The sequence below is a fragment of the Mixophyes fleayi genome, chromosome 10, assembly GCF_038048845.1.
Source record: "Mixophyes fleayi isolate aMixFle1 chromosome 10, aMixFle1.hap1, whole genome shotgun sequence".
Classification (NCBI taxonomy): Eukaryota; Metazoa; Chordata; class Amphibia; order Anura; family Limnodynastidae; genus Mixophyes; species Mixophyes fleayi.
Genome location: NC_134411.1, coordinates 59,001,022 through 59,023,510, shown reverse-complemented (window position 1 = coordinate 59,023,510; position 22,489 = coordinate 59,001,022). Strand labels below are relative to the sequence as shown.

Here is a 22,489-nt window from a genome sequence, read left to right as displayed (position 1 = left end):
CATGTCCAATGTAGAATGGTTTGTAAACTACATTGGACATGGGCACATACTTGCATTACCCCCTTAACAGCAGCGTTAATAGCGTTGGCGATTAAGTGATGCAATCAAGTCGCAGCGGATTCTTGCTTCATTGGGATTGCCTACAGTCGCTTGCCACAACAGTCGTCATTGTCAAGGTGTAGGAGTAAATGTTGTCGGATTACTCAGTGTCATTATACCATACCCCACCCGCTTTTTCAAGTGTGACACAAATGGTCCAGGGTCAGGTAAGGTTTGGGTGTGCTTAAATTAGTGACCAAGGCGCTTTCTTCACCAATTAAAGCCTAACCTGTCCTTGTAAAAGGCGAGCCTTTTCAACACAATTGAAGTGTCTTTCCACATAGATTATTTTTCCACCCCCCATGCAGAAGTGGGAGCAGGCATTGTCTGTGAAATCTCACCCCCAACCACCTGAAGAAGAACATGCATTCCTCTAATGAAGTGAACTGAAAAAAAATCAACAAAATATTTTTTTCAAGATCTGTAATGCCTCAAATACAAATTTCATGAATCACTCAAGACCAAAATATTTTGTAGCGGATAATCGCATCATGATTCCAAAATAAAACTTTGGGGATTTATTAATAACAGTATGAACAATGTTTTAGATGTTTTTCAAAAATGTTAAAATATGGCTTTTTCAGAAAATCAAAATTTTGAAAATGTTACATTTTTATTTTTTTCTTGAAACATAATGCTGTTATCTATCATATGAAAGCCCATAAAGAGGTTTAAAACGAGAACCTGTCCCACTCTCTAGCTCAATCAGGTGAGCTACAAATGCAATGTAAATTCTTTAAAAAATTGCAGCTTTAAAATGCATATAACTTAAACACCAGTGTACATATCAGCCTAAGATTTGGGGGGTTTTCTTTACACCCATGGCAGCATTTATTATACCAAATTTAATTGAAATTAGAGAATGTATGGTAGAATTTTTTCTAAAATTGTTTTTATTTGATGTGGAATGACCCATATGCATACTTAAAGCATAGTTTAAATTTATTATTAGGGCATCACAGCAGACATTGGAGATACCTGCTGCGGTCACAGGGTCTTTGAACACAAAAGCAGTCCCCATAACCTTCTATTGGGACTGCTATTTTGCACGATTTAACAAGTTTCAAAATCCACAAATTTTCTGAACCTTTGCACAATAGCACTAGCCGTTGAAGCCTATAGGGAAAGCATTGCAGTAGAGGGACCTTCGGATAACTTACCGCAGATTACCTGCTCTACCCTCCAATCACTATTGAAAAGTGCCCACTTTGCGATAAGACTATAGAAAGATAGGACATAGCTAAAATGTGTGTTCGCCAGAACAGTAGTCTATCGTGACTGCTGTCCCGGCAGAACACTTAACAATGCTCATGATCTTTCATTCCTTATTATTGCGATAAGGAATGAAAGTGATTGTGGCAAAAACAGGATTTATACTTACGATAAATCTCTTTCTCCGAGGCCATCTGGGGGACACTGCTTAACCATGGGGTTGAGTAGGGAGGGGAGGAGTCTGGCACCTAAAGAGTTAACTTTCTTCCTGCTGACAGCATATCCCTCCCACCAATTCCCCACATACCTCAGTTTGATTACCAAAGCCCTAGGACGAGAGGCCAATCAACCAAGATACACCCCCTCAACAGAGGGGGGAGTGGAGAGAAAAGAAAAGGGGGGGACCGCAGTGTCCCCCAGATGGACTCAGAGAAAGAGATTTATCGTAAGTATAAATCCTGTTTTCTCTTTCATCCATCTGGGGAACACTGCTTAACCATGGGGACTTACTAAAGCAATCCCTTCGAAGGGTGGTACCGCTCTAATCTCCTTGCACGTAGAACACTACGGCCAAAGGAGGCATCCCCAGACGCAATACATTAAATTGGTAGAATTTTCGTAAAGGTATGGACCGAGGACCAGGTGGCTGCCCTGCACAGCTGGTCCACCGTGGCTCCATTCCGTGCCGCCCAAGACACCCCAAACGGGTAGAATGGGCAACAATATGCTTCGGCACAGGGAGATTAATACGGACATAAGCCTCCCTGATAGTCAGGGTAAGCCATCTGGCAATAGTTTGCTTAGATGCTGGCCATCCCCGCTTAGAAAAGTCAAATAATACAAATAGAGAATCTGTCTTGCATATCTTTGCAGATCTCTTAACATATATACATAATGCCCTCACTACATCCAACATTTATTTGTTTATGTTCCAAGAGACTGAGGCTCCTCTCTGAACACTGGAACAACTATTCCCTGATTAAAATGGAACCTGAGACCACCTTAGAGAGCAAGGACGGAAGTCCTTAAACTGCTCTGTCCTCATTTTTATTGTGGCAGTACACTGACAAAGCCGATACCTGAATCTTTAAGGTTCCTAGTTTAAGCTCCGCCTCTAAACCACACTGTGAGAAGGCAGAAATCTAGCCAGACCAAAGGATCTAGAATTGTAAGCCCTCTTCTTACACCATTTTATATATACATGCCAGATGCGGTGGCAGATCCTGGCCGAAACTGGCTTCCTGGCACTTAGGAGGGTGCCTACCACCCCCCCCGAGAACACTGTCGCTTTCCACAGACTGGATTCGAAGGCTCTGCCATCAAATTCAGCCGGTTCAGATTTAGATGCAAGAACGGTCCCAGGGTCAGTGGATGGCTCCGTAGCCCTACTGGAGTTACCAGAAAGACTGGCATTGTTAGGACGTCCACTGCACTGTTAGTGGATCTCTTGATCTTGTGCAGAACTCTGGGACTTCCCTGCCTTTTGTTCGGTTGTCCTCCAACAACCACCCGCTGAGGACTTACTTCCTCCGCTGGTACTTCCAACAAAAGAAGGCCCCTGCCTGCTTCCTCCGAATGTCCCACCAAAGACATCTGGGGTGGATCCATGCGTAGGGTAGGGTCACGAAAGATGTCACCATCTTTCTTAGCAGCTCCAAAGACCTGGGTACTGACAGCTTCTTGCCTGACAGGACCTTGCCTATCCACTCCATCAGGGACCTTAACCTGTCCTGGGGAGGAAACATTCTGCTGCGTGCCAAGTCCCTTACTAGTCCCAAGAAACTCATTCTTAGCCAAGGGATTCCCTGTGACCCTATAACACTCCAGAGGTTCAGCCCCGGACTGAACGACCCTTCTGGCTTCTGCACCACAATTGGGTTTGATTAAAACCCTTTCCTTCTCTGGTAACTCCAAACCTGTATAGCTTTGTTTTAACGAAGCCAATCAGCAGCCATGAGCTCTCTCTGTTCTTGACTAAGGACAGTGAGGAATACAGTTAATGAAAACTTGAGACGAACTGGCCCCATGATTCTATCATGATATCCTGGACCTACCCGTCCGCCAAGGACTCTGTCTACTGCTGGGCGAACCCAAGCAGTCGTCCCCCACCCCACCCTCTGTGACCAGAGGCGGGTGGTAGTCATGCTGCTGGTCTATCCGGCAGCTTAGCAGAAGGGGCCTTTCCTGCTGCAGGGGCAAAGGATGACCTTCCTCTACGGGACTGTCTCCTGGTTCCAACGGCCCCTGAACTGGTAGTCTGGCCTCTGCCAGACCCGCCCCCATAAAAAGGCTGTCTGAAAGAGCTAAACCTAGGCTTAGCCCTAGGTTTTGAAGCATCTACAGGCAAGGACGTCTTCTTACCCCCTGAAACCTGTAAAATCCAGGAGTCCAACTCTGGACCAAATAGCATCCCACCCGTATACGGGATGGATTCTAACGGCTTTTTTGACTCTGAATCCGCATTCCAAGTCCTTAACCATAACGCCCTTCTAGCTACTATAGCTGTAGCCGAAATAGACGATGACATGGAGGCCGAATTGTGGGCCGCTTCATATAGCCTGCTGCTTCCTTCAGCTGCATGGCCAGAGGTTGAAGATCTGAATCCTGCAGAGCGGACTCTAACTGCCCTGCCCAGACTTCCATAGCCCTAGCTACCCAGGTAGCAGATGCTGGTCTGAGGCTAGTACCGACGGCCAAGAAGACCGACTTCAGCAGGGATTCTAATTTACGGTCGGATATGTCCTGTAAGGCCGCTGACCCAGGTACAGGTAGTGTGGTCTGGCGAACCAATCTCGCCACAGGAGCATCCACCTTCGCCACCTGTTCCCAACGTGTCATATCCTCCTCTTGGAGTGGACATAACAAGCCAAACTTCTTTGGCATAGAGAACATTTTATCTGGATATTTCCAAGAGGCCTCTACCATATCTCTCAACTCAGCTGAGGGAGGGAACCTGACCACCTGTTTAATGCTTTTTTTAAAGAGAGCGGTCCAAGGACTGCGTCTCCTCCACTTCAACAAATCCCAGGGTCTGACGAACTGCTTTAACCAGATCGTCCATACCCTGGTGTCTAGAGTTTCCTTCTGACTCTATTATGGACAAGTCTGAATCGTCCACCCATTCCCCTTCCTTCTCTGAGGAACTCTCAGAGTCAACACTGACCACAGCGCCTTAGCTGGTCTACGTCTTTTAATACTACGTTTATGTCTGGGATTCTCCAGGAGTTGGTTAAGTCGGTCCAGGCCTTTAGCCACTGCTGACCAACCCACCTCTCCTATCTGGGATCCCCCTAGGAGGGCCGGAGAGGGATTTAATCCGACCCCTGGGGAAAATGACTCATCTGTCATTCCTCCTGTTATACCCTGAGAAGCCACTGATGTAGATGGGATCTCTACAGGTTTCGATAACAGTTTAACAAGGGTATCAACCCCTTGTGACAGGGTAGCCGCCCATTCGGGGGGTTCTACCGTCCGAATGGAGCTGTCTTTAGGCTGTAGTTTCACAGGAGCCACAGTGCAAGCAGCACAGAGCCCCCCCTGATCCAGCCATTCACCTGTTAATTTAACATTACATTTTGAACAGACAATATGTTTGGTACGTGCTGTTTACTTTTATCTGCCATCATAAGAAAAAGAAAACTGAATCACGTCTCATATACACAAACACTTCTCCAGAAATTATCAGAAAATACAGACTAGGTTATTTAACATATCATAGTATTTCTGATTAAATAATACAGGTTTGGAGAGCTTTATAGTTTTCCTTAAACACAGTTCTCTCAACACCTCATTGTCTTATAATACACATGGATACACAGAAGAAACAAAGTGATACTTAGCGTGGAAGATATGTGTCAACAGTGCACTTCTCTCCAAATGACTGCTGCATCTGTCCTCCTTTTGAACTTTGGCGCCAAAAGGGATCTTTCACATGCTCACTCAGCAGGGGGGGGGGGAGAGGTGTTCCTCAAACACATTCCCCTACCACTGGAATCTCCTTCTGTGTTTTTCATTAACAGCGATCTGCCCTTTCTGTATTTAGGGGAAATCCTGTTAGAATGTGTTCCCCGCACAGCGCTATCACTAGCGCACCATCCTTCAAGCTCGCCCTATCCTCCCATAGGAGGAGGGGACTTGGTACACTCCAGCTGGCTCCCGGGAAACGGCAGCAGTAATGGCGCTTTCTGCCTAATGGCAGCGTCCGTCCTGCTATCAGCGGGGAGATTCTCTTGTCGACTGCTTCCCGCTGTTTGAGAAGCGCTTTCCGTCCTTAGCAGTGAACAGCGTTTACTGAGGAGCTCTTCTGATGCACAGCCCTTCTCCTAGGGCACCCAATTCAAACTGAGGTATGTGGGGAATTGGTGGGAGGGATATGCTGTCAGCAGGAAGAAAGTTAACTCTTTAGGTGCCAGACTCCTCCCCTCCCTACTCAACCCCATGGTTAAGCAGTGTCCCCCAGATGGATGAAAGAGAAAAAGAGGTAGATAATAAATATGCCCCTAAGGGTTAAATAGATTTACAAGTATTGTTTTAGGATACAAATATTTTATATACTACTCTAGAGAATGGAGTAGTCATCAGCCATGTAGAGAAAACACCGAAATATTCTCTACATCTAACCACAAGTTCTTAACCAGTCTAACAAATAAATCTTAAATTCTCAGAGACATCAGAGGCCTCAGAAAGAAGGGTAACTGTAGAAGCACAGACAAAGTCCTAAATATTTTTATTATCTTTGCTAGTGAAACATGTATCATTTTGATCTGGTTTTTTTTCTGCTTTAAAGTAAGCAAAACTCAAAATAATTAACATTGCCAAAGGCAATGACACAAGATTAGCGTAAATTAGCAGAAATGATTCAGCCATTACTTGACATGGGATGTAATTGTGGAAGGAGTCACAAGAAGCCGACTTGACAAAGGTTACTCTACAGGAAGACACAAGGACTGTATGTGGTCACACTACAGAAGATCATAAGGCAGTTTTTGCACAGACATGAAAATAATAATGTATGCAACGGGCACCAAATAAGTAGATAAAGGGACAGAATTGGTAGGTTTTACATAATATGGATGGAGACTTGGGTGCATATATACACTAAGACAGATGGATACCCTCCAGAGGGTTCACTGGGATCACAGCTTATTCTTTGTGGTGGCTAAGTCACATACTATACTTACAGATGTGGAGGACACTATACATTTACAGACCTTTGATTTATAAATATGTGACTGATCTGTAAATAACAGTCCATATGGGGTGGAAAAAATACAGACATGAAGGCACCAAAATCATTATTTATATGGCACCACAGGATCTGCAGCATGTACAATCAACAAAAAAACAATAACATGAAAATACAGATAAGGGACCAGAGAAACAATAGAATCATTAAATATCAATATAAGAGACTAAATTAAGAAAGCAATTACATAACACGACACCTAGATCTACGAAAACATTACAAAGAGGATGAGGAGATATAAGGTATAGAGAGCTACACTTTCAGGTGTGAAAAGGAGTTTTGTCTGACTGGATAGGGGCAGAGAATTCCAAGTGTGGAATCAAAGTCCACTTCGGTCACAGCCAGCCGTGTGGGGAACAGGGTGTATAAACACGTGGGACGTTGAAGCAGTTCATAAAAGGGGCACAATTAAGAAGTTTGCAACTCATGGGTAATATGAAGTAGCATAAGGGAAACCCAATATTGGTTAAGCCTAGCAGAACATGCATCTGGGTGTAAGCTAGGAGATGAGGAACTTGGGACACAGGAACTGAGAACTGGAACAGTCAAGAGAAAGTGTGTTATTGGAACAGATAGAAGTTAGGGATAAGGTTGCTGTGATGGGACCCCCTGGAGGTGGTAAGTCAGAAGATTGTGCATTTGTCATTAACCATTGCATATATATGCAATGGTTAATGACAAATGCTGATGTTGGTGGGGAGTTATTAGCAAGAACCATGGAGAGGAGACCTGACCAGAGGAAAAGTGTTGTATGAACAGTATCAAAAGGTACATGGGTAATGGAGAGGATGTATGAAAATGAAAGCAGTGACTAGAGTAACATTGTGGAGAGAGGGATAAAGCTTCATGTGTGAATGGAAAGATGGAACAGTGAGACAGCAGAAGATGAGGCAGAGTAGAAAAGAAGTTTCCTTAGAGAGATCCAACGTATGTTTGACAACCACAAGTCAATATGCCCAGTGTTGACAATTATACAATGTATTTTTCATTGCCCTACATAGTCTCCTGAACGTTTGTAACACTTGTGTTCCTTTCCTAAAAATAAATGGATATTTCCACTTATAAGGGTTAACAAATAGTAATAAAATGGTTTTTAAAATGGTTAAAACTACAGACTTATTGGACTCCTGATACATGCAATCACTATGTGCCTGCATTGAAGATTTACACTGGATACCAAGATTCAGGCTAGGAAAAAAACCACAACTAGTGAAAAATCTCTTTTATATGTATATCTGACTTGTTACACTGCACAAACAAAAAATAAAATACTACAAATAAAGAAGGTACAGTTTAAAGAAGTCAGCCTAACAAAATACCTAAAATATCAACAGAACAAAATCTATAGTGCCAGAAATAGCTAATCTTTATAAAATTACTACTGAATATCTATATCAAAATGTACCTTTGTAATTTGGGGTTAAATTTAAAAGGCTAAAGTGCCTCTTGATTCTGTATCACAAATTTTAAAAATCCTGATCATACAAATAATTATTTGTACGCAATTATAAAATTTGCTAATATCAAGAACACGTTATGTGGTTTCATATATATCCAATTCATATTTCTCCATAGTAGGGAAACTTACCAAGCACTACAGGTGGCCCCGGAGTACATCCGCCGTTTATCCCGCAGGAGGAAGCGTTCGATGTGAACGTTAACCATAATAAGAAGAATAAGAAGATGACAGCGACATCCCGCAAACCTACGCCAACAGCCATTTCTGCCCATGCATAGCGTCATGCAGGAATAGAGGAGATAACGAGAGAGATGGGAGTCTCGGAGAGATGCAAATACAAACAATCAGGTTTTTCTATTTTTAATATTATTATTATTATTACTATTTACAAAAAAAAAAACCCTCAGAGCCGTTTAATAACCGTCTACCTTTCTAAGAAAAAAAAAACACCACATGCAATATATATTGTTCCTATCGCCCTTCCGTCCCATTAGCTCACATTTAACCTTTCCGTTTAGTCAACAGTTCAGACAAAAGTAGTAGATCACGAACGCCATCACCTTTGAACTCCTCCGGATTCTCGATTACTAATGTCTGTGCGTTGAAATTGGACTCTGGAATCTGGAAGACAACATCAGTGGTCACGAGTTATCTTGCTTCAGCGCCTGAATGGGTGCGCTGTAATGTAAACATCTTACATTGCAGATAATCATCGTGGGCCATCATTTGGTTGTTTACTTTGTTATTAAATAATAATTTGACAAGTTCGCTGTGCATGAGCCTTATTTTCTACGTTGATGACTACTAGTGGATGGTGCAGTTTAAAAATATTAATGCATACTTTGGGGCGTATTTATTATGAAACGCATTTTAAACATTATCAATTTCATTCGTCATCGCAAAGATAAGGAATGAAATATTGTGACAATTTATTAAAATTCTTTACTAGAAACAGCAGTCACAAAAAAACTGCTATTCTTGCAATGACCTGTTTCCTATGTTCTCTATCATCGTCAACATTTATTCATACTTGCCAACTCTCCCGGATTGTCCGGGAGACTCCCGCATTTTGCGAGAGTCTCCCGGACGAGTGTGGCAATCTCCCTGATAGGACGTGGGAAAAATTCAGTTTAAACGCCGCGATTCACCCGGAATCGCAGCGTTTAGCTCCGCCCCCGCTGTAAAATGACGCGATTTGCGTCATTCCGTCACAGGGGTGGGGCCAAAATGACGTGATTTCGCCGCCCCGCCCCCTGCACGCCCACGTCCCAGCCGGCATCTCCCGGAAAAAGAAAAAGAAATGTTGGCAAGTATGCATTTATTTATATAGCGTCAGCAAATTCTGTAGCGCTTTACAATTGGAAACAAACATTTATAAGACAATACTGGGTAATATATTCAGACACAGAGGTAAGAGTGCCCTGCTTGCAAGCTTACAATCTATGGGCAGGGGCGGATTGGCCATAGAGACTATGGGACTTTTCCCGGTAAACTGGTGGCCACAGGAGGCCGCCTGATGTTTGTTTGGGGGAGTTTTAAAAAAAAAAAAAAAGATTTATTTCTAGCCTGCCCCCTCAGACCGGGTGCCGGCGGGGGGGAGGGGTCAGTGTGGTGATGGGTGGCTTGTGCTTCCTCTGTGGCCGCGGATCTATAGGTCCTTCCCTCCCTCCCTCCCTCTTCCAATCCCCGTAATGCTAGATGTCACATGGGACGTGCACCATGTAACAGGTGCCGTCCCATGTGAGAGGACAGAGAATTTTCCTGCAAGATAAGTGTGAGAGAAGAGGGGGGTTGGCGTGTGTAAGAAAGGGGGCCCCTGCTATACTGTGTGTGTGTGTGTGTGTGTAAGAAGGGGGGCCTGCTATACTGTGTGTGTGTGTGTGTGTGTGTGTAAGAAGGGGGAGCTGCTATACTGTGTGTGTGTGTGTAAGAAGGGGGGCCCTGCTATACTGTGTGTGTGTGTAAGAAGGGGGGCCCTGCTATACTGTGTGTGTGTGTGTAAGGATGGGGGGCCCTGCTATACTGTGTGTGTGTGTGTGTGTGTGTGTGTGTGTTTGATATATGTCTACCGGGAAAAAGGAAAGAAATCGGGATAAGGTAATCTAAATCCATCGCACCAATGATACCGAGCATATTCTCTTAAATAACCACATCATGGTTCATTACTTGCTATTGATATCATGTTTTAGAGAGTGCAACCATATTATTAGATATGGATATAACAAAAGAAAGAATATAGAGGATGCACTAATGCTCTGGTGTTTATAATGTTGTGAAGGGATTGTGAAACTCTGATATAAAACGTAACTTTTATTAGCTGTTAGTTGCAGCGAAATATAAAATAAATATCCTTTAACAACTGTGTGCTTTAAAATCCGCCAGCTGAACTAATCCATCTATATATTGGTTTTAGGAAATACATTGTTGGCAAGACAAGGAGAATTGAGCTTAATATATCTGCAGGTCGCTTCTTAAACAAAGCAATCACTGTTGCTAGCTGGCAATAAGCACATGCCTCTATAATAGAATCTTTTATTATGCTAGCTGAAATTGCTACAGAAGCTGCAGTCAACTACAGTATTAATTTAGTTGCATAGGCAGGGAATGTGCTCAGATAAGCAATCACTCATAATTAGCAATGAATCATAACCTGATAGGTATTAATTTGTGTATTGCTACCTGCCTAGCCATTCCTCATTCTGACTATGGATTTTCCAAAGCAGATATTTTATTAGCATATGCTATAATGGAGATATAACATATCTTGCTGACTATCATCTGTTGCCCCTGCTTATCTTTAAAACTGATGGAGCAAAACAGGGGCCCGATTCATCAAGGAACGCAAACGCATACGCATCTGCTATTTGGTTCTACGAATGCGCGAAACGAGACTTGAGATGCGCAAAACACCACATATGCTGCGCAATCACAACAGATACAGCACTCAAAGTCAACTCAATCTCAAAGTCCAACGCAAATATATTTGAGATGGTGGCTGACCACTTGAGAAGAAAGGGGTGGGAATGGGCGGAGAGTAGACGTGGACTGGGCGGAGATGTGATATCATTTTAGTAAGGTAGGCGTTATGTTTTTTCACTTGAGAACAGTAGGCGTTCCCTCTGTGCAGTTAAGTGAAACTGACGTCACTCATGTCTCAAATCCTTCACAAAAGTTAAGGAAGGCCAGGGTCATGATTAAGTCCAATACAGGTAGCTCAAACAACTATTAAACGCCTTTAAAAGCATCTTTTGCGTTTAAAAAGCAAAATGAAATATGCACAACATGCATACATATCAATACAGACTGTTTTTTTCGTTTTGGGTTTTTTAAAAATAAAAAAATATTTATTTGGATTTATATAACTTACAAATGTTCCATTAGTATGTTTGTGTAAAATAAGCCTTTTTTCTTTACAGACACCTTTCTAATAAATGCAACTCGCAAGTGCAAGATGTTTGATGTGATTTTGGCCCTTTGGCCTCAATCCGGAACTGCCGGAATGCCGGAACTAGTTAGTGTAATATAGCGCCCTCTGCTGCTTACTGGCTCTTCAGTAAAGTACACTACAGTTTGGTATGCTAGGCAGATATCTTCTCTGCATTATGGGGATCAACTTGGATATATACTTCCATACAGATATATATTGGACATTACTCACAGACGTTACAGGTATCTGATAAAACACACTTCATGTATGCGGGAATGGCTTTCTCACTGCATTCCCCATTCATTCCACTTGCCGAAATGGAGTGCACACTGCATTCCATTCCCGGAATGGCTTTCTCACTGCATTCCCCATTCATTTCACTTTCCGGAATGAAGTGCACACTGCATTCCACTGCCGGAATGGCTTTCTCACTGCATTCCCCATTCATTCCGGCTGCCGGAATGGAGTGCACACTGCATTCCACTGCCGGAATGGTTTTCTCACTGCATTCCTCATTCATTCCGGCTGCCGGAATGGAGTGCACACTGCATTCCACTGCCGGAATGGCTTTATCACTGCATTCCACATTCATTACACTTGCCAGAATGGAGCGTACACTGCATTCCACTGCCAGAATGGCTTTATCACTGTATTCCACATTCATTCCACTTTCCGGAATGGAGTGCACACTGCATTCCACTGCCGGAATGGCTTTATCACTGCATTCCCCATTCATTCCGGCTGCCGGCATGGAGTGCACACTGCATTCCACTGCCGGAATGGCTTTATCACTGCATTCCACATTCATTCCACTTGCCGGAATGGAGTGCACACTGCATTCCACTGCCGGAATGGCTTTATCACTGCATTCCACATTCATTCCACTTTCCGGAATGGAGTGCACACTGCATGGTTAATTATTTTATTTGTTTTAAAATGTTGCACAAACAATAGACTTTTGCATAAATATTTATTATAAATCTCTTTCGATTCTCAACAATTACCATTATCATTAGTCTCAATATGTTACATGGCTGATTTGACAGTTGTTGATGGTGCGTTTGCAATAAAAAAAACTAAAAAATAGACATATAAAAACTCTACACTATATTTTTGAGATTTACGCTAATTTAAACCAAGCATACTATTACCACAGGGACACTTTTAACAGCAACATGAATATTGTAAGGATATTAATGATCCCTAGGAGACAAGAGAATTGGTGAGGACTTGAACACACGTTTGCAAGCTTGTAAGGTGGATTGGCTAACTGCTACGCCACTGTACAAGCGGTGATTACAAGGGAATAGAATACAAATGAAAGCTGACCAGCAACTTCTATCATAAGTTGGTTTCCTTAAAACATGGGGAACAATGGCAATACTTAGAAATATTATACACAGAAAGAATTGGTACATGCAGAGTCAAACTGTATGCATATTGAAATATATCCATGTTGATTTATACAAACCAAAAGTATATTAATATTGCTTCCATTAATACTTTTTCTTTTTGGTCAGCACTTAGATTTTTCCACTTTGGCCAGTACAGATTTCCTATGTCTTTTTTCAATCAAGTCTTTACCAACAACTGCTTTGCTGTGTTGTAGCTGATCACACTGTTCAACATGACATATAGCCACATTACACACCAAAACATATACTAAAGCACTCTTAGATAAGTCACAGAGTGGAATAAATACACTCAAACATGGAAATATACAAAGATAAGCCACATACACGCATCATTCGGGGGTCAAACTCATTACCTTTTCATTGCAAGCTCATTTCTTTATCCACTAAGGTATACTTCACATTGAAACACCCACACCAAACTGCACTAACTATTTTGGTCAGCTGAATCGCTGTCTTAGGCCTGATAATTCTTTCTGTCATGTTGCAATTATTATTAACAGCATCACGGATAAAGTGCTATTAAATTCATAACCCTAGATACACACACACATAAATTTAAAAAACTGTTTTACTAAAGCACCAAGAGCTGCTAAGACTTCACCAAAAAACAAGGAATGAGTACGTTGGCGAATCTTGCGCAAAGTTATGAGCATTTGCGTATTAAATTTAACTTTAGTGAGTACGCTTAATGGAGGCTCCTAAAATGCTTTGTGCTTAGGGTTGACCTGTGGCCTCAAACTTCTGCACTTAGTATTGATGGGTGGAATACATAACCATTACACTATTGTGTCACATATAAATGTAACACATGTAAATGATTCTTACGGCATATATTTCTACTCAAAACTGTCACTCACCGGACTGTGAGTGCCACTTCCTGTGTATTCAGGAACCGTGGCCGTCCGCCATCCTGAGGGTCTGCGCATGTGCAGCCCTTTCAAACCTTCAGTACCTGTTGCTTTTAATTGATTGGATGATCAGGCAACCCTCCCTATTTAAACCACCTGTGATCATCACCTGGTTGCCTGATCTTGGAGTCTCATTCCCCATGAGTCTCTGAAGGTGTTCCTGTGTTCCTCGTGTATTCAACTTTTACAGAGTTCCTGTTCACTTCAACTCTCCTGTGTTCATCGTGTCTGCACTCAGCTGATTCCTATCCGCTGCCTCCGTTACTTCTACAGAGTTCCTGCTCACTTCAACTCTCCTGTGTTCATCATGTCTGCACTCAGCTGATTCCTATCCGCTGCCTCCGTTACTTCTACAGAGTTCCTGCTCACTTCTACTCTCCTGTGTTCATCGTGCCTGCACTCAGCTGATTCCTATCCGCTGCCTCCGTTACTACTACAGAGTTCCTGACGTCTCTACTCTCCTGGGTTTATCGTGTCAGTACTCCGCTGCCTCCACCTCTACTACTGGATACCAGACAGCCTCAACTCTCCTGTGTTCTTCATGATTCCAGTTCCAATTACTACTGCTTCCTGAGTATTGCTTCGTTGATTCTGGATTACCTGCCGTGCGCTGCACCAACCTGATTACCGCTTCCACCTTCCAGTGGTCTCTCCTCCTGCCGGCCTTCAGCCGTTCAGGTATCCCTGCACGTCTCTCTGACAGCTTGCTCTCCTGAACCGCGGTATGCATACTTTCCATTGACTTTGCTTGTGTATTGCATATCCATCTGGACTGAGTTGTGTTCTCCTCCGGAGTCTCCTATCCACTGAAGCTATTGTTACCATTGACTTTGTTTCCTATTGCCTGGATAGCAGTGCTTGTCAGTTATCGTTGTATTGTGGATATCATCATGGGATCAAGTTCTGTGTGCCCCGTGTATACTCTGCTGTACAGTCATCTCCTTGTGCCCCTCCTCACATATATATAGCAGTGGTACAACTTGCTGACGCAGACCACTGACTCCTGTTCCCTGTGACACCAGTTTCAAGTATCCTCTCACATAAGCAGTGGTACAACTTGCTATACGCAGACCACTGACTTCCTTGTTACCTACCTTCATCTGGAATCCATTCCTTCACCTAGACAGCGGTACAACTTGCTATACGCAGATCGCTGACTCTCACTACCTCCTCGCTACTCCTGGACATTCCACCTCACTATAGCAGTGGTACAACTTGCTATACGCAGACCACTGACTTTCCTCACGTTCCCTTGTCCATCTGGTTCCTCGTGTACATTCATCTACTCATTACCAGTTGCTGCTAGTCATAGACTTTCCTCGAGCATTCTCTTACCATCTGCTGTTTCTCCTGTTCCGTTGTCACCCTGCTACCAGAGAACCATATTACCAACTATATTACTCTGGTAAGTCCATCATCTGGTGATATCCTGGGCAAAGACTCCTAGTGCCCGTGACAGTAAGATCAGGCCATGACAGACCCAGGTACGGAACCTACAGCTAAAGAGATGCTGCAGCATCTGGTTACCCGTATGGAACAACAGGATGCTCGCCAACAACTTTTGCTGCAATGTTACCAGGCGTTAGCCTCCCAAAGAACGTCTGTGCAAAATATCACAGCTACTGTTGATGCTCCTGTGCCTTCCTCCGTTTCCCCAATGCCATCCCAGGTGTCTACTGCTTCCACGCTTCACCTGCCTACTCCGTCAAAATATGATGGAGACCCCAAAACATGCAGGGGTTTTCTAAATCAATGCTCAGTTCATTTTGAGCTCCAACCTCACAATTTCTGTACTCATCGTTCCAGAGTGGCCTATCTCATTTCCTTGTTTTCCGGACAAGCTCTCGCATGGGCTTCCCCTCTGTGGGATAGAAATGATCCATTATTACAGGATAGTGCCAAATTTATTTCCACGTTTCGAAGTGTATTTGATGAACCTGGTCGTGTTATTTCCGCTGCATCCAGCATCCTCCGTCTACGTCAGGGTTCTCGTACAGTAGGCCAGTACGTCATTCAATTTCGGATATTAGCCTCTGAACTTCAGTGGAACACTGAGGCGTTAATTGCCGCCTTCTGGCAGGGGCTTTCTGATAAAATTAAAGATGCACTGACTACTCAAGAATTACCTACTTCTCTAGAAGATTTGATTTCTCTTTGCCACCGTGTAGACATGAGATTTCGTGAAAGAGAGTCTGAAAAAACAACTTCATTTAAAGCACCTCTTCGCTCAAGTCCTCAACTTCGCCCAGCTTCATCTCCGGTGATACCCATGGAGATAGGTCGCTCCAAATTAACTTCAGAGGAGAGGGACCGAAGAGTAAAAAATAGACTTTGTATCTATTATGCTGATTCCACTCATACGCTCAATTCATGCCCTAAAAAATCGGTAAATGCCAGGCCCTAACCAGTTCTGGAGAGGTGAAGTTAGGGTCCCTGGAGTCCTGTCCATGTTCTACGAAATTAAAAGTTTGTGCTTTTGATGTTACAGTTTCCTTTGCTACCAAATCCTTAAAGTCCCAAGCACTTATTGACTCTGGAGCTGCAGGAAATTTTATTTCTAAATCCCTCGTGAATCAATGGTCCCTACCAGTGATTACTTTGAAGACACCTATTACTGTGACTGCTATCGATGGATCACGCATTATTAATGGTCTCATCACCCAGAGTACGTCTCCAGTAACCCTTCAAATTGGTGTATTACACCAAGAAGAAATTTCATTTTTAATTCTTCCTGTTACTACCAGTCCGATTGTATTAGGCCTTCCATGGCTTCAACGTCACTCTCCCCAGATTGACTGGCACACTCCTCAAGTTACGTCTTGGAGGCCTGAATGTCATCATCGTTGCCTCTCTCAAGTCGTTCCTCTCAAAATACAGCAATCCTCCATTTCACCTTCCTCACCGGGACTTCCTCCTCAGTATGTTCTTTTGCCGATGTATTTGATAAAACTCAGTCTGAACGTCTTCCTCCTCATCGTTTGTGGGACTGTCCGATTGATCTTCAACCTGGCAAGACTCCTCCCAGGGGACGTGTGTATCCACTTTTGTTACCTGAAACTCAAGCTACATCTGAATACATCCAAGAGAATCTCCAGCGAGGATTTATTCGACCTTCTACCTCTCCCACTGGAGCCGGGTTTTTCTTCGTAAAAAAGTAGGATGGATCATTACGCCCCTGCATAGATTTCCGTGGACTTAATGCCATAACTATCAAAAATCGGTATCCCATTCCATTAATTACTGAGTTATTTGATCGTATCAAGGGAGCCCTTGATACGATCAATTTTATTCGAATCAGGTCCGGTGACGAATGGAAGACAGCTTTCAACACCAGAGACGGGCATTATGAATATTTAGTAATGCCCTTCGGGTTATGTAATGCCCCCGCTGTTTTCCAGGGTTTCATTAATGAGATCTTCCGGGACTTGTTATATGTTTGTGTCGTCGTCTATCTGGACGACATATTGATTTTTTCGCAAGAACTGCCTTCTCATCATCAACATGTGGCAGAGGTCCTTTCCAGACTCCGGAAAAATTCATTATTCTGCAAGTTAGAAAAATGTTCATTCGAGTTGCCCCAGATTCCATTTCTGGGATATATTGTCTCCGAAGTTGGTCTTCAGATGGATCCAGAAAAGGTGAATGCTGTGTTACATTGGCCTCAGCCAACTACTCTTCGTGCAATTCAGCGTTTTTTAGGTTTTGCCAATTACTATAGACGCTTCATTCAAGATTTTTCCTCGATTGCATCTCCTATTGTGGCCCTAACTCGTAAAGGGGCAATACTAAACAATGGTCCTCTGAGGCTCTTCAAGCCTTCCAGTTTCTCAAAGAGTCCTTCTCCTCTGCTCCTGTTCTTCGACAGCCTGATGTGACGCTTCCCTTCTTCCCAGAGGTCTAATGTTGGTTTAGGAGCCATTCTCTCCCAAAGATCAGAGCAACAAAAATTCCATCCTTGTGCCTTTTACTCTCGGGGTCTTCTGCCTGCGGAGAAGAATTATACCATCGGGGACAAGGAGTTGCTGGCTATAAAAGTAGCATTAGAGGAGTGGAGATACTTGTTGGAGGGAGCTCGTCATCCTGTGACAATTTTTACTGATCATAAAAATTTGTCATATTTACAGTCTGCTCAATGTTTGAATCCTCGTCAAGCAAGATGGTCTCTTTTCTTTTCTCGTTTTGAACTAATCATAACCTTCAAACCAGCTGCAAAAAATAGAAAAGCAGACGCTCTATCTCGAGCTTTTGTGACGTCCTCAGACGTTGAAGATGGTCCCAGCCACTCTATATTAGACCCCAAATGTGTTTCTCTGGCTGCTTCTTCCACTAAGGTGCTACCATTTGGGAGAACCCTCGTGCCTCCTGCTCTTAGGAAGAAAATCCTTTCGTAGTTTCACTCTTCTCGTTTTTCTGGACACTCTGGTGAACGCAAGACCTTTGAAATTCTTTCTCGAAGTTACTGGTGGCCTTCTCTGAGGAGAGATGTCAAAGATTTTGTGGCTGCATGTGAATTGTGTTCCAAGTTCAAGACTCCCCGCAGAACTCCAGCGGGTTTGCTTCAACCACTACCCATTCCGTCCAAGCCGTGGACCCATATTAGTATGGACTTTGTTACTGATCTTCCTCCTAGTAAAAACTGCAATACTATTTGGGTAGTGGTGGACAGATTTTCGAAGATGGCGCATTTCGTTCCTTTGACTGGTTTGCCTTCTTCTTCTACTCTGGCTGATTATTTCATCAAAGAAATCTTCCGTATTCATGGATGTCCTTCCGAGATTGTTTCAGATAGAGGAGTACAATTCGTTTCAAGATTCTGGCGGGCCCTCTGTAAGACCTTGGGTATCTGATTATCACTCTCATCCTCCTACCATCCTCAATCAAACGGACAAACCGAAAGGGTCAATCAAGATCTTGAGACTTTTATAAGGATGTTCTCTTCAGCCAACCAAGACAACTGGGTAGAATTGCTTCCATGGGCTGAATTCGCTCATAACAACATGTATCATGAGTCATCTTCTAAAACTCCATTCTTTGTGGTTTACGGTCACCATCCGTCTTTTCCGGAATTTCCTGCCCTCCCTCCCACCCAAGTTCCTGCTGTAGAGACTGTTTGTCAAACCTTCAAAAATATTTGGTCTCAGGTCAAAACCTGTTTAAAGAAGACATCTGCCAGATATAAGTCTTTTGCAGATAAAAAGAGACGGGCTATTCCACCACTAAAAATCGGAGATCGTGTTTGGTTATCAACCAAAAATATTCGTTTGAAGGTCCCATCTATGAAGTTCGCTCCTCGTTTTATTGGTCCGTATAGGATCATTCAAGTGATAAATCCAGTTTGTTTCAAACTTCTACTTCCTAAGAACCTTCGTATTTCCAATGCCTTCCATGTGTCTTTGCTCAAACCTCTTATCATCAACCAATTCTCGGTCCCTCCTTCAGCACCTCGGCCAGTTCAAATTCATCAAGAGGAGGACTTTGAGATTACTCACATATTGGATGCAAAAATTTCGCGAGGAGTTCTTCGTTTCCTCGTTCATTGGAAGGGCTTGGGTCCTGAGGAGCGTTCATGGATCAAAGCAGAAGATCTCAACGCTCCAGCTCTTCTTAAGAAGTTTTATTCCAAGTTTCCGGACAAGCCCGGTTCCAGGTGTTCTATGCCCACCTTTAAAAGGGGGGGTACTGTCATTCACCGGACTGTGAGTGCCACTTCCCGTGTATTCAGGAACCGTGGCCGTCCGCCATCCTGAGGGTCTGCGCATGTGCAGCCCTTTCAAACCTTCAGTACCTGTTGCTTTTAATTGATTGGATGATCAAGCAACCCTCCCTATTTAAACCTTCTGTGATCATCACCTGGTTGCCTGATCTTGGAGTCTCATTCCCCATGAGCCTCTGAAGGTGTTCCTGTGTTCCTCGTGTATTCAACTTCTACAGAGTTCCTGTTCACTTCAACTCTCCTGTGTTCATCGTGTCTGCACTCAGCTGATTCCTATCCGCTGCCTCCGTTACTTCTACAGAGTTCCTGCTCACTTCAACTCTCCTGTGTTCATCGTGTCTGCACTCAGCTGATTCCTATCCGCTGCCTCCGTTACTTCTACAGAGTTCCTGCTCACTTCTACTCTCCTGTGTTCATCGTGCCTGTACTCAGCTGATTCCTATCCGCTGCCTCCGTTACTACTACAGAGTTCCTGACCGTCTCTACTCTCCTGGGTTTATCGTGTCAGTACTCCGCTGCCTCCACCTCTACTACTGGATACCAGACAGCCTCAACTCTCCCGTGTTCTTCATGTTTCCAGTTCCACTTACTGCTGCATCCTGAGTATTGCTTCGTTCATTCTGGATTACCTGCCGTGCGCTGCACCAACCTGATTACCGCTTCCACCCTCCAGTGGTCTCTCCTCCTGCCGGCCTTCAGCCGTTCAGGTATCCCTGCACGTCTCTCTGACAGCCTGCTCTCCTGAACCGCGGTATGCATACTTTCCATTGACTTTGCTTGTGTATTGCATATCCATCTGGACTGAGTTGTGTTCTCCTCCGGAGTCTCCTATCCACTGAAGCTATTGTTACCATTGACTTTGTTTCCTATTGCCTGGATAGTTATTGTGACTTTGTATATTTAAGCAGTGCTTGTCAGTTATCGTTGTATTGTGGATATCATCGTGGGATCAAGTTCTGTGTGCCCCGTGTATACTCTGCTGTACAGTCATCTCCTCGTGCCCCTCCTCACATATATATAGCAGTGGTACAACTTGCTGACGCAGACCACTGACTCCTGTTCCCTGTGACACCAGTTTCAAGTATCCTCTCACATAAGCAGTGGTACAACTTGCTATACGCAGACCACTGACTTCCCTGTTACCTACCTTCACCTGGATTCCATTCCTTCACCTAGACAGCGGTACAACTTGCTATATGCAGACCGCTGACTCTCACTACCTCCTCGCTACTCCTGGACATTCCACCTCACTATAGCAGTGGTACAACTTGCTATACGCAGACCACTGACTTTCCTCACGTTCCCTTGTCCATCTGGTTCCTCGTGTACATTCATCTACTCATTACCAGTTGCTGCTAGTCATAGACTTTCCTCGAGCATTCTCTCACCATCTGCTGTTTCTCCTGTTCCGTTGTCACCCTGCTACCAGAGAACCATATTACCAACTATATTACTCTGGTAAGTCCATCATCTGGTGATATCCTGGGCAAAGACTCCTAGTGCCCGTGACAGAAACTATTTTAACCATACTATTGCCACAACACTAACAGCTTAGCTCATTAATTAGATCTGTAATAATCGATATACCGTATTTCCCCATGTATAAGACGCACCTTTTTCCCCCAAATTTTGGGTCTAAAAAAAAGATGCGTCTTATACACTGCAAGCACTACTTACCTTAATAAAGAAGTCGGCACCTGGATATCAGAGAGGAGTCCCCGCTAATTGGAACAGCGTGTACCCGCTGGCTGTATGGAACAGCGTGTCCCCGAACCGGAAGTCCTGCCGCGTAACCGGAAGTGGCGGGTCCGCCGGGCTGTTCCAACTCCAGCCCCTGGTCTCCACCGGAAACAGGCCACAATTTCTGTGATAGGCGCTCCGTGAAGTAAGGCACTTAGCTAGGAGCCACCAGGGCCAGGGGGGGACTCTCAGAAGGCGGGGGGCACCCGGCAATCTGGCAACCGCCAGGAGGGCAGCGTGTTCAGAGCATCAGATGACGCGGGACGTCCAGCCGGCAGTGGGAGACTCAGGAAGCAAACAAGTCACCAGCGAGTCCAGCAAGTGTTCTCCACTACCCAGGTGCTGATGGCCGATTGTAGTCTTAAATGTAAGGCAGAATATGAATCCTCTGAGTGGGAGAGCACAAATTACCGATATGCGACCATCCGATTGGTGTCTGATTGGCAAAAGGACCTGATACATGTTTTTTTTCATTTTAGGCCTCAAAATTAAGGTGCGTCTTATACATGGGTGCGTCTTATACATGGGGAAATACGGTAATCTCTACTTACCGTACATAGAATCTACTTTGCTAACATGGCAGGTCACTTTTAGACAAAATCACACTTAATTAATTATAACGCACCTGTGTGCTCGTAATGACGTGTCCGGCATACTCTCCGGCGTACTCACCAGCATTTAATTCACTAATTACAGTGGTAGTTAAAAATACCTTGCTTGCACTTGTGTGTTGTTGGGAGTTTCACAGTTCTGGGTAAGTAGACCGTAGATGGTCAAATTTTTCTTATTCTGTTTGCTGCTGTACCTTGCTCAGCACTCAGTATGTTTAAATATTTAGCTAGGTGTTGGAGAGCTAGAAATCTCAATTGCTGCTGAAAGGGCTTAATGTACTGTGCTAGTGGTTTTTATGTTGAAGGTTAGTGGAAAAGTGTTTGGTTAGCTGCAGAGTTTTAATCTTTAGGCCACTGTGTATACTTAGAGGCGGGACTGCATAGAGACCTCTAGAATGTAGTGAAATGAATAAATATTATCCCTTTTCATTGGTTAATTTTTTATCTGCTGACCCTCCCCCACAGATATCGGATCTGTCTGGCTTATTTTGTCCTCTGATCTCTGATTTGGATCTGTGTCATTTCAAGACAATCTTGTCTGTGTGTGTGGTAAGTAGAAACCAGATATTGTTTATTACATACCCCTTGTTAAAACACTTTGCAGTAAGACTGGCAATGCTGTGGTTTTATTTTTTTATTTATTTGTCTAATCACTTTGTT

At 43.7% G+C, this 22,489-nt stretch overlaps 1 protein-coding gene across 1 annotated transcript in view; it reads right to left on the bottom strand.

Annotated features, from left to right (window-relative positions):
- Nucleotides 1-22,489, bottom strand: part of PLA2G15 (phospholipase A2 group XV) — a 205,484-nt gene that overhangs the window by 76,438 nt on the left and 106,557 nt on the right. Inside the window, 1 exon segment of the mRNA XM_075188816.1 lies at nt 8,145-8,636. Within this exon segment, the coding sequence (XP_075044917.1) occupies nt 8,145-8,277 (133 nt within the window). The 5' untranslated portion in view covers nt 8,278-8,636.